This window comes from Oncorhynchus clarkii, chromosome 13 (assembly GCF_045791955.1).
Source record: "Oncorhynchus clarkii lewisi isolate Uvic-CL-2024 chromosome 13, UVic_Ocla_1.0, whole genome shotgun sequence".
Classification (NCBI taxonomy): Eukaryota; Metazoa; Chordata; class Actinopteri; order Salmoniformes; family Salmonidae; genus Oncorhynchus; species Oncorhynchus clarkii.
In genome coordinates, this window is record NC_092159.1 from 60,656,937 (window position 1) to 60,673,924 (window position 16,988).

General features: G+C 47.6%; 1 protein-coding gene across 1 annotated transcript in view; it reads left to right on the forward strand.

Annotated features, from left to right (window-relative positions):
• LOC139365190 (centrosomal protein of 112 kDa-like) overlaps positions 1 to 16,988 on the forward strand; it is a 163,363-nt gene that overhangs the window by 70,967 nt on the left and 75,408 nt on the right. Inside the window, exon 13 of the mRNA XM_071102646.1 lies at positions 9,301 to 9,531. Within this exon, the coding sequence (XP_070958747.1) occupies positions 9,301 to 9,531 (231 nt within the window). The remainder of the gene's footprint in view (positions 1 to 9,300; positions 9,532 to 16,988) is intronic.

The window sequence follows — 16,988 nt, forward strand, 5'->3', positions numbered from 1 at the left end:
CCTATACACCTACAGGATAGAACTGTTGAGGATGGTTTATTGGTGACTGTTGCCTACTCATTTGAAATATATTTGCCATTGCAGGCCGTCATTGTAAATTAGAAATTGTTCTTAACTGATTTCACTAGTTAAATAAAGTTTATATAAAAAAACGTTTTCTTTTTTTTAAATGAAGCAACTTGAATTGTCCTGCAACTTGAAATGAGCTTTGTGCAGTGACCGTACTGTTCAAATGAGCTTTGAGCAGTGACCGTACTGTTCAAATGAGCTTTGTGCAGTGACCGTACTGTTCAAATGAGCTTTGAGCAGTGACAGTACTGTTTAAATGAGCTTTGTGCAGTGACAGTTCTGTTTAAATGAGCTTTGTGCAGTGACAGTACTGTTTAAATGAGCTTTGTGCAGTGACAGTTCTGTTTAAATGAGCTTTGTGCAGTGACCGTACTGTTTAAATGAGCTTTGTGCAGTGACAATACTGTTTAAATGAGCTTTGTGTCGTGACAGTGGCGTTTAAATGAGCTTTGTGCAGTGACAGTGGCGTTTAACTGAGCTTTGTGCAGTGACAGTGGCGTTTAAATTAGCTTTGTGCAGTGACAGTGCTGTTTAAATGAGCTTTGTGCAGTGACCGTACTGTTTAAATTAGCTATGTGCAGTGACAGTGCTGTTTAAATTAGCTTTGTGCAGTGACAGTGCTGTTTAAATGAGCTTTGTGCAGTGACCGTACTGTTTAGATTATCTTTGTGCAGTGACATTGCTGTTTAAATGAGCTTTGTGCAGTGACAATACTGTTTAAATGAGCTTTGTGCAGTGACAGTACTGTTTAAATTTGCTTTGTGCAGTGACAGTGCTGTTTAAATGAGCTTTGTGCAGTGACCGTACTGTTTTAAATGAGCTTTGTGCAGTGACAGTGCTGTTTAAATGAGCTTTGTGCAGTGACCGTACTGTTTAAATGAGATGTTTCTTTTCGAGTTAAGGACCCTTCTCTTGTGCCTTTGTGTGGCTGCAGTGGTGTTTGCTGTATCATCAACTAATGAGGAAATAGTTGTTTGGAGATTGGTGTGATGCTGGGTTGGGCGTTTGGAGTTGGCGTCCAACACACAGAGGGAATTATCCCAAATCCTCCTCCTCAGCCTTGGGGTCATCATTGTGATGCTTTTACCATCCAATCCTGTCAACTGGGCTTTTGCCACGCTCATAGTCCTCCATTTCAGCCATTATCTTTGAAGATGAAAGGATGAGCTGAAAAAGAAGCATCAGTTGCCAGTCCGTGCAGCCAGGACAGCAGCTCTCAGTAAATGTGTTCGCCTGCAGCCTGGACAGCAGCTCTCAGTAAATGTGTTCGCCTGCATCCAGGACAGCAGCTCTCAGTAAATGTGTTCGCCTGCAGCCAGGACAGCAGCTCTCAGTAAATGTGTTCGCTTGCAGCCTGGACAGCAGCTCTCAGTAAATGTGTTAGCCTGCAGCCTGGACAGCAGCTCTCAGTAAATGTGTTAGCCTGCAGCCTGGACAGCAGCTCTCAGTAAATGTGTTAGCCTGCAGCCTGGACAGCAGCTCTCAGTAAATGTGTTCGCCTGCAGCCTGTGCTGCTCTGTTAGCTGATCAGCGGCACAGGAGGGTGGAAGAGAGCCCCATTAGAGAGACCGAGAGAGAGTTACAGAGAGAGGGAGACACACACACACACTCCCTCATCAAACACACTCTCAAGAGACACACAGTCCTCTCTGTCCCCAAACACAGTCCATATTCTGGTGCAATACTCATGTTTTCTCTTGTTTTTAAACCTAATAAATAGTTTTGTTTGTGTTCTGACTGTCTGCCACGGCACAGTGGATCTGTCCTCTCCTCAAGCTGCTGGATATTTAAATGGATTAACTGTTGTTGTGCAGGGGTGATATGTATTTCACTTAGTTAGTACTGTTGTTTCTCATGCTTTGAGGACATTGGAGTCTGTTTCCTTTATTAGTCCGTCCAAAGAATTCCACTTCAGAAACTACACCAACATTCCAAATGAATTTAAGCCTTGTTATCCTGAACAACAGAAACGTGATCATTCTATTGGCTCGTTCTTACAGCGACTTCACTCAACTCATTTTTATGGGTAATTCCGTTTTTTCCCCCCCTCTCGCGTCCTGACAACGTCTTTTCTGAGAAACATCTGGACTTCAAACAGCATGGGAGAGAGTCAGATCCTCAGAGGGTTCTCTCCTTAACACTGTGATGGACTAAATAATAACCCTGGCAAAACTTTCAACTAACTTTTTCTCCCAGTAAGTGATTAACAAGACAGGGAGAAATGAAGGGCCTGATGACAGGGTGAGTCTGAGCTGAGGAAGGGTGTCTGATGAGAGAGAAGATGGCACAACAGACAGCTGGACAAGAACGCTGTGTCTTGGGGGGAGTGGGTGTGTGTCTGTCTCTCTCACTGCCTTGGACTTGAACGATTGATCAGTCCCTATAGATGGTTTTGCCAGCCCTGTCTTCCCTTCCTCCCAGACATCCTATAGTCATTGAGCTCTGTCTGTTGTTGAGTGGACACATCAGTGGGTTGGTTAGAGTTATGTTTGTGATTTTTGCATGTTGATTAGATCACATCTTTTTGTGATTGAGGTAGGACTGCTTGAAGTTTCACTTTCACATGTCTCATGCGGACACAGAGAGATCAATGGCTGACGTTTTGTTGTGTGTTGTAGTACCTAAGTCATTAGATTGCAGATTACATTCAGCTCCACATTTTGATTTCTTAGAAGCTTTGCTATTAGAAATGATTTTCTGAGAGTGGGTGGGAATTTGGAGTAGGGGTAGCTATTGTTTTTAAATCTCGTCCACTTGTCACATGCCACAAATGAGCTTGTTTCCAACTGCAGCTGTCCCTTATTTTCCCTGTCTCCCTCCCCCTTTCTCCCTATTGATGTTCAGTCCAAGCTCAGACAGATGTGGTCTCCACTCCAGATTGGCTCTTTCTCTCTCTCTGTCTTTTGTTCTCTCTATCCCTTATCCATTCATATATTTGAATATTGGATTTTATCTATTTAATTTCAATTTTTTTCCATTTCCTCACGTCTCAAATCTATTCTTGCCGCTTCAGGTGATTTAGTATAACCTCATACAACAAACGACTTAACATTCATACTATTCAACATGTATTTAATCACACATTCTATGTCAGCATGGTGAGAGGAAGCTGTCATGAAGAGTAGGACTGTTGGACTAAATTGACACCCTTCAGTTCAGAATGCTATTATGCACCTGCTGCAACAATACAGTCCTTTTATTTCCAACTTTTGTTTCAGTAGCCTATATGGTATTAGCCTTTATGTTGTTAGCCTATATGTTATTAGCCTTTATGTTGTTAGCCTTTATGTTATTAGCCTTTATGTTGTTAGCCTATATGTTATTAGCCTTTATGTTGTTAGCCTATATGTTATTAGCCTTTATGTTGTTAGCCTATATGTTATTAGCCTTTATGTTGTTAGCCTATATGTTATTAGCCTTTATGTTGTTAGCCTATATGTTATTAGCCTTTATGTTGTTAGCCTATATGTTATTAGCCTTTATGTTGTTAGCCTATATGTTATTAGCCTTTATGTTGTTAGCCTATATGTTATTAGCCTTTATGTTGTTAGCCTATATGTTATTAGCCTTTATGTTGTTAGCCTATATGTTATTAGCCTTTATGTTGTTAGCCTATATGTTATTAGCCTTTATGTTGTTAGCCTATATGATATTAGCCTTTATGTTGTTAGCCTATATGTTATTAGCCTTTATGTTGTTAGCCTATATGTTATTAGCCTTTATGTTGTTAGCCTATATGTTATTAGCCTTTATGTTGTTAGCCTATATGTTATTAGCCTTTATGTTGTTAGCCTATATGTTATTAGCCTTTATGTTGTTAGCCTATATGTTATTAGCCTTTATGTTGTTAGCCTATATGTTATTAGCCTTTATGTTGTTAGCCTATATGATATTAGCCTTTATGTTGTTAGCCTATATGTTATTAGCCTTTATGTTGTTAGCCTATATGTTATTAGCCTTTATGTTGTTAGCCTATATGTTATTAGCCTTTATGTTGTTAGCCTATATGTTATTAGCCTTTATGTTGTTAGCCTATATGTTATTAGCCTTTATGTTGTTAGCCTATATGTTATTAGCCTTTATGTTGTTAGCCTATATGTTATTAGCCTTTATGTTGTTAGCCTATATGTTATTAGCCTTTATGTTGTTAGCCTATATGTTATTAGCCTTTATGTTGTTAGCCTATATGTTATTAGCCTTTATGTTGTTAGCCTATATGTTATTAGCCTTTATGTTGTTAGCCTATATGTTATTAGCCTTTATGTTGTTAGCCTATATGTTGTTAGCCCATATGTTATTTCCCAAGCATATTAAAGTTGTAGGGAAGAGGGATCAGCCAGACGAGTTGAAGAGGGAATTCTACATTAAAGGCTGTTCAGGGACCTGTTCTAATAGCTGCCTGCCCTTGAAGTCATGTGGACCATCACGCCTGGCACTGTTTATGGCTGTCTCTCTCTCTCTCTGTATGTGTGTGTTCGTGTGTGAGTTTGTGCGTATCCTCCTATTTTTCTGTGTTGTCTGTCTCTGTGTGTGAGGGTGTGTGACACAGCCATGGCATCTGGGTGTTGTGGTGATGCAGCCTTTGATGTCTCTGTGAGATTTTCCACCAAAAAGAAGACTTCAGACGCTTTCTGCTCTAATTGCCATGTGACTGAAGCCATAACGAGAGAGAACCTCACTGTCCTGGGATGCCCGGGTGTCTGTGGAGAGAGAGAGGGGAAGGGACAGTAGAGGGTGTCTGTGGAGAGAGGGGGGAAGGGACAGTAGAGGGTGTCTGTGGAGAGAGAGGGGAGAAGGGACAGTAGAATGTGTCTGTGGAGAGAGAGGGGAAGGGACAGGAGAGGGTGTCTGTGGAGAGAGAGGGGAAGGGACAGTACAGGGTGTCTGTGGAGAGAGAGGGGAAGGGACAGTAGAGGGTGTCTGTGGAGAGAGAGGGGAAGGGACAGTAGAGGGTGTCTGTGGAGAGAGAGGGGGGAAGGGACAGTACAGGGTGTCTGTGGCGAGAGAGGGGAAGGGACAGTAGAGAGTGTCTGTGGAGAGAGAGGGGAAGGGACAGTAGAGGGTGTCTGTGGAGAGAGAGGGGAAGGGACAGTAGAGGGTGTCTGTGAAGAGAGAGGGGAAGGGACAGTACAGGGTGTCTGTGGAGAGAGAGGGGAAGGGACAGTAGAGGGTGTCTGTGGAGAGAGAGGGGAAGGGACAGTAGAGGGTGTCTGTGGAGAGAGAGGGGAAGGGACAGTAGAGGGTGTCTGTGGAGAGAGAGGGGAAGGGACAGTAGAGGGTGTCTGTGGAGAGAGAGGGGAAGGGACAGTACAGGGTGTCTGTGGAGAGAAAGGGGAAGGGACAGTAGAGGGTGTCTGTGGAGAGATAGGGGAAGGGACAGTAGAGGGTGTCTGTGGAGAGAGAGGGGGGAAAGGACAGTAGAATGTGTCCGTGGAGAGAGAGGGAAAGGGACAGTAGAGGGTGTCTGTGGAGAGAGAGGGGAAGGGACAGTAGAGGGTGTCTGTGGAGAGAAAGGGGAAGGGACAGTACAGGGTGTCTGTGGAGAGAGAGGGGAGAAGGGACAGTACAGGGTGTCTGTGGAGAGAGAGGGGAGAAGGGACAGTAGAGGGTGTCTGTGGAGAGAGAGGGGAAGGGACAGTAGAGGGTGTCTGTGGAGAGAGAGGGGAAGGGACAGTAGACGGTGTCTGTGGAGAGATAGGGGAAGGGAGAGTAGAGGGTGTCTGTGGAGAGAGAGGGGGGAAGGGACAGTAGAATGTGTCTGTGGAGAGAGAGGGGAGAAGGGACAGTACAGGGTGTATGTGGAGAGAGAGGGGAAGGGACAGTAGAGGGTGTCTGTGGAGAGAGAGGGGAAGGGACAGTAGAGGGTGTCTGTGGAGAGAGAGGGGAAGGGACAGTACAGGGTGTCTGTGGAGAGAGAGGGGAGAAGGGACAGTACAGGGTGTCTGGAGAGAGAGGGGAGAAGGGACAGTAGAGGGTGTCTGTGGAGAGAGAGAGGGGAAGGGACAGTAGAGGGTGTCTGTGGAGAGAGAGGGTATGGGACAGTAGATGGTTTCTGTGGAGAGAGAGGGGAAGGGACAGTAGAGGGTGTCTGTGGAGAGAGAGGGGAGAAGGGACAGTAGAATGTGTCTGTGGAGAGAGGGGGCGGAAGGGACAGTAGAATGTGTCTGTGGAGAGCGAGGGGAAGGGACAGTACAGGGTGTCTGTGGAGAGAGAGGGGAAGGGACAGTGGAGAGTGTCTGTGGAGAGAGAGGGGAAGGGACAGTACAGGGTGTCTGTGGAGAGAGAGGGGAAGGGACAGTAGAATGTGTCTGTGGAGAGAGAGGGGAAGGGACAGGAGAGGGTGTCTGTGGAGAGAGAGGGGAAGGGACAGTACAGGGTGTCTGTGGAGAGAGAGGGGAAGGGACAGTAGAGGGTGTCTGTGGAGAGAGAGGGGAAGGGACAGTACAGGGTGTCTGTGGGGAGAGAGGGGAAGGGACAATAGAATGTGTCTGTGGAGAGAGAGGGGAAGGGACAGTAGAGGGTGTCTGTGGAGAGAGAGGGGAAGGGACAGTACAGGGTGTCTGTGGAGAGAGAGTGGAAGGCACAGTATAATGTGTCTGTGGAGAGAGGGGGGGAAGGGACAGTAGAATGTGTCTGTGGAGAGAGAGGGGAGAAGGGACAGTACAGGGTGTCTGTGGAGAGAGAGGGGAGAAGGGACAGTAGAGGGTGTCTGTGTAGAGAGAGGGGAAGGGACAGTAGAGGGTGTCTGTGGAGAGAGAGGGGAAGGGACAGTAGAATGTGTCTGTGGAGAGAGAGGGGAAGGGGCAGTACAGGGTGTCTGTGGAGAGAGAGGGGAAGGGACAGTAGAATGTGTCTGTGGAGAGAGAGGGGAAGGGGCAGTACAGGGTGTATGTGGAGAGAGAGGGGAAGGGACAGTAGAAAGTGTCTGTGGAGAGAGGGGAAGGGACAGTACAGGGTGTCTGTGGAGAGAGAGGGGAAGGGGCAGTACAGGGTGTCTCTGCCTCCCCCTTTTCTCTCTCTTTCTCTCTCTCTCTGCCTCCCCCTTTTCTCTCTCTTTCTTTCTCTCTCTCTCTCTCTCTCTCTCTCTCTGCCTCCCCCTTCTCTTTCTCTCCCTTCTGTCTCTCTCTCTATGCCTCCCCCCCTCTCTCTCTCTGCCTCCCCCTTCTCTCTCTCTCGCTCTGCCTCCCCCTTCTCTCTCTCTCTGCCCCTATTGTCTCTCTCTGCATCTCCCTTCTCTCTGTCTGCCCTCTCTCTCTCCCCCTTCTCTCTCTCTCTTCTCTCTGCATCCCCCTTCTCTCAATCTCTCTACATCTATCTCACTGTCTCTATCTCTCTCTCTTCCTCTATATCTCTATCTCTCTCTATCTATCTCTCTTCCTCTATCTATATCTCTCTCTCTCTCTGCCTCCCCCTTCTTTCTTTCTCTATATATATCTCACTGTCTCTATCTCTCTCTCTTCCTCTATATCTATACCTCTCTATCTCTCTTCCTCTATCTATATCTCTCTCTCTGCCTCCCACTTTCTTTCTCTCTCTATATCTATCTCACTGTCTCTATCTCTCTCTCTTCCTCTATATCTATATCTCTCTCTCTGCCTCCCCCTTCTCTCTTTCTTTCTCTGTCACCCCCTTCTCTCAATCTCTCCCTACCTCCCCCCGCTCTCTCTCCCTCTCTCTCTCTCTTTGCCTCCCCCTCTCTCAATCTCTCACATTCCTCCATAATGTCTAGCTCTATTCACATACATACTACAGGTCAATAATTCCATGCCAGTCCAGAAGCTGCCTAACTGCTTGATAGTTAATATCTGTTTAAATACGGTTGGCTTGGTCATTAGCATTCCTGTAATGTAATGTGGCTGTAATGCTGCTCTCTCTGGCAGCAATCTGAATCAAAGAGCTGTGCTGGGGCAAAGTCAAAGCTGTAGATCAGTTCAAAGGAAGAGGGGTCAGGAGAGGGGTCAGTCCATCTCTGCACTGCAGCCCCTACATAAGCCAGCACACACATCTGTGGGCGGACATACACGCACACACACACACACACACACACACACACACACATGAAAGCATGCACACACAGGCTTGTACACACACACACATCTGCAGGCGTGCACACTCGGTAGAACACACAATCCCCATTAAACACACACAAAAACCACAGATTGACTTCCAAATGGAGGTCCCTGTCAACTACAGCCCTAAACGTTTCCCTGAGGCCGGCTTGATTTACACACACACACACACACACACACACACACACACACACACACACACTCCTGCTCTAGTTCTCTGACTAGTCTCTTCTCTGTATTTCCTGAAATGAGACATGGCAGCGGTGCCCATTTTCCTCCTGACTGAGTGACCTTTGATTTAGGCTAATTTCTGTCATTAAATCAGACCGCTGAGCTTAGTGGAATGCCTCCTCTTTGATGTAGGCCCTGCCTGGCCTGTGTGACTCAGATCAGAGGGACGGGTGTGTGTTTTCCCTTCCTGCCGAGCTGGCTGAGCGGGCAGACACTCTGGCATTCCCTGTGCTTGTTGTTGCTCCTCTCCTCTGTATTCCCAGCCCAAACTGGGATTCCCCCGTCCTCACTGTTCCATTCCACGTCATTCTGGAACACTCCCTCACTGTTTTACTTCTGATCCAAGCTTTTAATGTTGAAAGAGTAGGCCAGAGGAGACCGGTGTCATTGACTGACCCTGAGACCGGTGTCATTGACTGACCCTGAGACCGGTGTCATTGACTGACCCTGAGACCGGTGTCATTGACTGACCCTGAGACCGGTGTCATTGACTGACCCTGAGACCGGTATCATTGACTGACCCTGAGACCGGTGTCATTGACTGACCCTGAGACCGGTGTCATTGACTGACCCTGAGACCGGTGTCATTGACTGACCCTGAGACCGGTGTCATTGACTGACCCTGAGATTGGGTGTCATACCCACTTGTGTGTGTATATATATGTGTGTGTATATGTGCGTGCATGAGTGTGTGTGCTGCACATGAATTGTTAAGGTTGTGGGCACTAAAAAGTAACTTTTTAAATACTCTGTACAATGGATCTGACTAACAGTCGCTAGGAGACGAACAAGCTCAGTGTGACACTTAGTGTTGCAGTTGTTCTGCCAATACCACGGCAGGACATAACTTATTAGTGTCTCCAAACAGTAGTGTCTTAGTGTGCTACCTCTTTCCTGACGTGAGTGTACCTGTGTATCTCCCTGACCCCAGGTCATCTCTGACCTGGAGGAGCAGGTGTCCTCTCTGAGGGATGAGCTGCAGCAGGCCCACAGCCAGAGGAAGCAGCAGCTGCTGGAGCTGGGGGTGCTCAGGGAGGAGGAGAGGCAGCGCGCGGCCCAGGACCAGGAGGCCTCCCTGGGCAGGCTGAGAGCCGAGATGGACCACATCCGCCTGGAGCTGGAGACGAGCCACAAGGCCGAGAGACAACTGGCCCAGGAGAAGGTGGGTGAGGAGGTCGGGGTTGGGACATAGCACTGCCAGGGGAGAAGGGAAGCGAGAGAGAGCCCAGGATAAGGTGGGTGATGGGATGGGTGGGCTAGGGACATAGCACCGCCAGGGGAGAAGGGGAGAGAGAGAGAGCCCAGGATAAGGTGGGTGATGGGATGGATTGGCTAGGGACATAGCACTGCCAGGGGAGAAGGGAAGAGAGAAAGAGCCTAGGATAAGGTGGGTGATGGGATGGGTGGGCTAGGGACATAGCACCGCCAGGGGAGAAGGGGAGAGAGAGAGCCCAGGATAAGGTGGGTGATGGGATGGGTGGGCTAGGGACATAGCACCGCCACAAGTCAATGACATCCTCCCTCTTCTCCTCCATTTCCACCCCCTTTCCACCCTCCTTTTCATAGTCTCCCACCCCTCCATGGCACTCCCAGTAGAGAAGAAGAGGGTACAGAGGTGGGGTAGTATACATATGAGGAATCAGTCATGCTCCAGTATACCAGATGTGTCCTGTTATTGGTATGTAGGACATAAGAGTGCTTATCAGATGGAAGCTTTTTACACTAGGTCTGCTGGGCGTCCATGGACCCCCCTTTAAGCTAATGAGCAGTCATTCTGACTGCAACATTCTAACAGTAGAATTCATATATTTTATATATGCTATAGCAAAAATAATACTGTGGTTGTGTTTATGAAGGCCTTGGCTAACATTACAATATGAGTTGTATTTGATTTCAAATAACACAATAGCATTTTCATTAGTTTATGTTACTGTAGGCTATATGTAAAAACAAAAACACCGAAATTCAAGTGGTCAATCAATTTTATTTGTGGAGTACCTTTGTTACAACTATGAAAGAGAAAGCATATGCTTTGGATCAGCAATAAAAAATTTTTTTTTTACCCCAACCAAGAAGCACGGTCAAAATACTTATTTTGTTTCTTACCCCCTTTTTCTCCCCAATTTCGTGGTATCCAATTAGTGGTTACTGTCTTGTCTCATCGTACGGACTCGGAAGAGGCGAAGGTCGAGAGCCATGCGTCCTCCGAAACACAACCCAACCAAGCCGCACACGCTTCTTGATACAACGCACATCCAACCCGGAAGCCAGCCGCACCAATGTGTCGGAAGAAACACCGTACACCTAGCGACCTGGTTAGCGTGCACTGCACCTGGCCCGCCACAGGAGTCGCTAGTGCGCGATGAGACAAGGATATCCCTGCCGGCCAAACCCTCCCTAACCCAGACGACGCTGGGCCAATTGTGCGTCTGCGGCTTAACACAACATTTTGGATCTTTTCCCAGAGATTGAAAGCTGTTCAGCATGTAGAATTACGCACGCTCTCGCTGCAGGACTTGCTCTTGGGAGTGTGGTGTCAAAAAGCAAAGCATCTCTGATACAGGGTACATACCATTTTAAGATTAGATCCATAATTAGAATGGATGAATACAATGGAATTGCCCGCCCTGTTCTTCATTCACAATTGGTGATTACATAATTATGTTTCTTTCACTTCCCCTCACTCATCAACTCACCCATTCTCCCCATCACACTTTACTTCATGTATTTAATCTGTTATATGTGTGAAATTAGTTTCGGTATAGTTCAGGTTAAGTTTTGAGGCAATTGTCGGGGGGATTATCAGCTGGGCACTGCAGTTTCAACTCTCGGAAGGAGTGGAGCAGGCCCTACTGTTGGGAGAAGGAGTGGAGCAGGCCCTACTGTTGGGAGAAGGAGTGGAGCAGGCCCTACTGTTGGGAGAAGGAGTGGAGCAGGCCCTACTGTTGGGAGAAGGAGTGGAGCAGGCCCTACTGTTGGGAGAAGGAGTGGAGCAGGCCCTACTGTTGGGAGAAGGAGTGGAGCAGGCCCTACTGTTGGGAGAAGGAGTGGAGCAGGCCCTACTGTTGGGAGAAGGAGTGCAGCAGTCCCTACTGTTGGGAGAAGGAGTGGAGCAGGCCCTACTGTTGGGAGAAGGAGTGGAGCAGGCCCTACTGTTGGGAGAAGGAGTGGAGCTGGCCCTACTGTTGGGAGAAGGAGTGGAGCAGTCCCTACTGTTAGGAGAATGAGTGGAGCAGGCCCTACTGTTTGGAGAAGGAGGGGAGCAGGCCCTACTGTTGGGAGAAGGAGCGGAGCAGGCCCTACTGTTGGGAGAAGGAGCGGAGCAGGCCCTACTGTTGGGAGAAGGAGTGGAACAGGCCCTACTGTTGGGAGAAGGAGTGGAGCAGGCCCTACTGTTGGGAGAAGGAGTGGAGCAGGCCCTACTGTTGGGAGAAGGAGCGGCGCAGGCCCTACTGTTGGGAGAAGGAGTGGAGCAGGCCCTAATTTTGGGAGAAGGAGTGGAGCTGGCCTTACTGTTGGGAGAAGGAGCGGAGCAGGCCCTACTGTTGGGAGAAGGAGCGGAGCAGGCCCTACAGTTGGGAGAAGGAGTGGAGCAGGCCCTACTGTTGGGAGAAGGAGTGGAGCTGGCCCTACTGTTGGGAGAAGGAGTGGAGCTGGCCCTACTGTTGGGAGAAGGAGTGGAGCTGGCCCTACTGTTGGGAGAAGGAGTGGAGCTGGCCCTACTGTTGGGAGAAGGAGCGGAGCAAGCCCTACTTTTGGGAGAAGGAACGGAGCAGGCCCTACTGTTGGGAGAAGGAGTGAAGCTGGCCCTACTGTTGGGAGAAGGAGTGGAGCAGGCCCTACTGTTGGGAGAAGGAGCGGAGCAGGCCCTACTGTTGGGAGAAGGAGCATAGCAGGCCCTACTGTTGGGAGAAGGAGCGGACCGTACCTACTGTTGGGAGAAGGAGTGGAGCAGGCCCTACTGTTGGGAGAAGGAGTGGAGCAGGCCCTATTGTTGGGAGAAGGAGTGGAGCAGGCCCTACTGTTGGGAGAAGGAGTGGAGCTGGCCCTACTGTTGGGAGAAGGAGTGAAGCTGGCCCTATTGTTGGGAGAAGGAGTGGAGCAGGCCCTACTGTTGGGAGAACGAGCGGAGCAGGCCCTACTGTTGGGAGAAGGAGCGGAGCAGGCCCTACTGTTGGGAGAAGGAGCGGAGCAGGCCCTACTGTTGGGAGAAGGAGCGGAGCAGGCCCTACTGTTGGGAGAAGGAGTGGAGCAGGCCCTACTGTTGGGAGAAGGAGTGGAGCAGGCCCTACTGTTGGGAGAAGGAGTGGAGCTGGCCCTACTGTTGGGAGAAGGAGTGGAGCTGGCCCTACTGTTGGGAGAAGGAATGACATCATCTAACTGACTGAGTGACTGACATCATCTGACTGACTGAGTAACTGACATCATCTGACTGACTGACTAACTGACCTCATCTGACTGACTTCATCTGAATGGCATCATCTAACTGAATGAGTAACTGACATCATCTGACTGACATCATCTGACTGACTTCATCTGACTGACATCATCTGACGGAGTGACTGACATCATCTGACTGACTGACATCATCTGACTGACTTAATCTGACTGACTGACTGAGTAACTGACATTATCTGACTGACGTCATTTGACTGACTGAAATCATTTGACTGACTGACTGACATCATTTGACTGACTGGCATCAACCGACTGACGTGACTGACATCATCTCACTGACTGACTATCTAAGGAGACCTTTCAGAACCTATGTGACAGGCAGGGTTTAATAATGCTACAGATTTAACCAGCCACCCCAACAGGTTAGCCTCCCATTTGTATTCTAGTCAAGAGTGAACTGTGTAGTTTCAGAGGTACATGGAGAGAGGAGGGGTTAGTGTGATACACCTTCAGTAGATGCATCATTCCCCCTGCTCTGACCTACAGTATCTTGGTGGACCAGACAGGTTCAAGTCCCCTCCATCACTCCTCCTTTCTCTGTCAAAATCAATTGATCACATACACAGTTTACAGCAGGTATTTTTTTTTTACATTTTATTTTTTATTTCACCTTTATTTAACCAGGTAGGCCAGTTGAGAACACCTTTATTTAACCAGGTAGGCCAGTTGAGAACACCTTTATTTAACCAGGTAGGCTAGTTGAGAACACCTTTATTTAACCAGGTAGGCTAGTTGAGAACACCTTTATTTAACCAGGTAGGCCAGTTGAGAACACCTTTATTTAACCAGGTAGGCCAGTTGAGAACACCTTTATTTAACCAGGTAGGCCAGTTGAGAACACCTTTATTTAACCAGGTAGGCCAGTTGAGAACACCTTTATTTAACCAGGTAGGCTAGTTGAGAACACCTTTATTTAACCAGGTAGGCTAGTTGAGAACACCTTTTTTTAACCAGGTAGGCTAGTTGAGAACAAGTTCTCATTTACAACTGCGACCTGGCCAAGATAAAGCATAGCAGTGTGAACAGACAACAACACAGAGTTATACAGGGAGTAAACAATAAACAAGTCAATAACACAGTAGAATAAAGAGTCTATATGCATTGTGTGCACAGGGCATGAGGAAGTAGGTGAATAATTACAATTTAGCAGATTAACACTGGAGTGATAAATGATCAGATGAGCATGTGCAAGTAGAGATACTGCTGTGCAAAAGAGCAGAAAAGTAAATAAATAAAAACAGTATGGGGATGAGGTAGGTAAATTGGGTGGGCTATTTACAGATGGACTATGTACAGCTGCAGCGATCGGCTATAAAAGGTGCAGCAGAATACTTATGCGCTAGCTCCCTCAACAGTGCAGTACATGAATCAATAATAATAACAATGAAAAGAGTCAAGTCAATAATAACACGTAGTAGAAGAGGTAGTAATAATGGACTGGATGTCTAGTAGCCCCTCCCAGCCCCTGTTCATTATGTCCAGTAGCCCCTCCCAGCCCCTGTTCATTATGTCCAGTAGCCCCTCCCAGCCCCTGTTCATTATGTCCAGTAGCCCCTCCCAGCCCCTGTTCATTATGTCCAGTAGCCCCTCCCAGCCCCTGTTCATTATGTCCAGTAGCCCCTCCCAGCCCCTGTTCATTATGTCCAGTAGCCCCTCCCAGCCCCTGTTCATTATGTCCAGTAGCCCCTCCCAGCCCCTGTTCATTGGGTCCAGTAGCCCCTCCCAGCCCCTGTTCATTATGTCCAGTAGCCCCTCCCAGCCCCTGTTCATTATGTCCAGTAGCCCCTCCCAGCCCCTGTTCATTATGTCTAGTAGCCCCTCCCAACCCCTGTTCATTATGTCTAGTAGCCCCTCCCAGCCCCTGTTCATTATGTCCAGTAGCCCCTCCCAGCCCCTGTTCATTATGTCCAGTAGCCCCTCCCAGCCCCATGTTCATTATGTCCAGTAGCCCCTCCATTGCACTTAATACAGCCCAGGGCTGGGAAATCACCCATAATCCTGTGCAGGTTGAGAAGGAAGCCCGGGGTAGGTGGTGTTGATCAGAGCCTAATCTTGACCATGGCCCATCAAAGAGCCTCTATTTCATTAGGCCCCAGCCCAGCTGCACCGCATTAGGCCCGGAATGCAGGGACCGCCAGGGCACCCAGCGCCATTTTGGATCCACATAGAATAGTTAGTATGGAAGAGAATGACAGTTGGTGAGAGAGTGCATGACTTTATAGTATATGAAGTATGAAGGAACGCCTCTTTTCCTGTCTGTTTCTCTTCCCCTCACATAAAACCAATCACACCAGACACGTAAGAGTTGTTTACCAGCCGTAACTCATTTTGACGTTTTTTCTTCCCTCCTATTTTCCATCTGAGACGTCAGGATGATATTATGATGACCTGCAGATGTCAGAGGGTCTGATGTCGAACTGAAATTGTGAGCAGAGTTGAACTAGGTTCATCCACCATCTGCAATGTGATAGATAAGTGGCATACTTTTCTTTAAAGAGAACTGATGAGTTTCAGCCCAAAATCCAGTTGGTCCTTTTTAGCTGGAAATGCACACACAGGGTCAGAAGCGAGCTCAAACGTTAGGCGAAAGTTACATAGGAAACTTTTTTCCCCTTTTTATCTGTGATTAAAGTTTGACATAGGAATGATGGGTGAAAAAAATGACAAGTTCCAGCGCTGTTTCATGGCAGTTATTTCATGTGGGATTGAAGTTGGCCAGTTTCAGATCCATATTGACTGGGCAGGCTGTTTTCTGAGCTGAAATGTCTTATTCTTTTGATGCCGAGGCAGAAAACGCTGTCCTTTGCAATCTGCCCCAGCCCGGTCGGTATTGAAGCCTGAAGCCGGGGCCGGGCGGACTGTTTGAAGGCATCTCCTAGATCCCGGGGTAAAGGCAGGAGAAATCCATTAAATCCATGAATGGATTCTCATCAAAGAAGCGTGTGTTTGAGAGAGAGAGAAAGCTGCGGAATGAAATAATGAGAAACAGTATTTTAGAGGAGATAAGATCACGCATTAAGATTGTTCTAACTCCCCAGAAAGAATAGGAAAGAGAGACATGGGGAGATATTGGAGAACGAGAGAAAGAGTAGTTGAGGGTATTTCACTGTTTGGCTGATATTGAGGTTTATCTGTGTGTGTGTGTGTGTGTCCATAAAGCCCCCCCCCCCCCCCCCCCCCCCCACACACACACACACACACGTGCAGCCCCAGCCTCCCAATCTCCATCCTCCACAGAGGGGCCTGTGAAGCTTCTGTGTGCCTGATAACGCTGCCTCTGCTCTGGGCTGCTCAGAGGAGGTCTCCTGCCTCTCACTTAACCTTATCTGGTTCTCTTATTTACCTCCCTCTATCCCTCCCTCTCTTAACCTCTTCCTCTCTCTTCAAGCCTTCAAGTCATGGCAAAGCAAAGAGTATCAGGGCTTCCTAGAAAGAGCTTGCCTTACCAGAGTTAGGGGCTATGACGATTTTTAGAAAAGGCGAAAGGTGTTTCCGAGAACACACACACACACACACACACACACACACACACACACACACACAGACAGAGACCCTCTCACGACGGAAGCACTCTCTCTCTCTCTCTCTCTCTCTCTCTCTCTCTCTCTCTCTCTCTCTCTCTCTCTCTCTCTCTCTGTCTAGTGTTATGTGTCTCAGTTAAAGCTTCCAATGCATGTTGAATACAAAGGCATCCTGCAAACTGCTACTTGCAAAGTCACAATTTATTTGTCAAGCAAGGTTTTAGTCTGACCCCACAAAGTCAACTCTGGACCTCGAAGCCAGTTCCACTGCATTTTTTCATTGTTCCCCTCCTATCAGGGACTGATTTAGACCTGGAACACCAGGTGTGTGCAATTAATTATCAGGTAGAACAGAAAACAAGCAGACACCGGACCTCGTAGGGTCAGAGTTCTGTACCCATGGTCTAGACTAGGGTTGCACATTTTGGGGAATATTCAGAGGTGGAAACTTTCAGTGGGAATTAACGGGAATATATGAAAATTAATATTAATACCATTTAAATGTAGATGTTTTTTGCATTGGATATATTTACCATATCATATGGAGACAGAAACAGAAACCTTTTACCTTATCATAAGTAGACACAATTGCAAATGATTAAATCCTTCCAAAATATTTTTTTTTTAAACTATTTAGTTA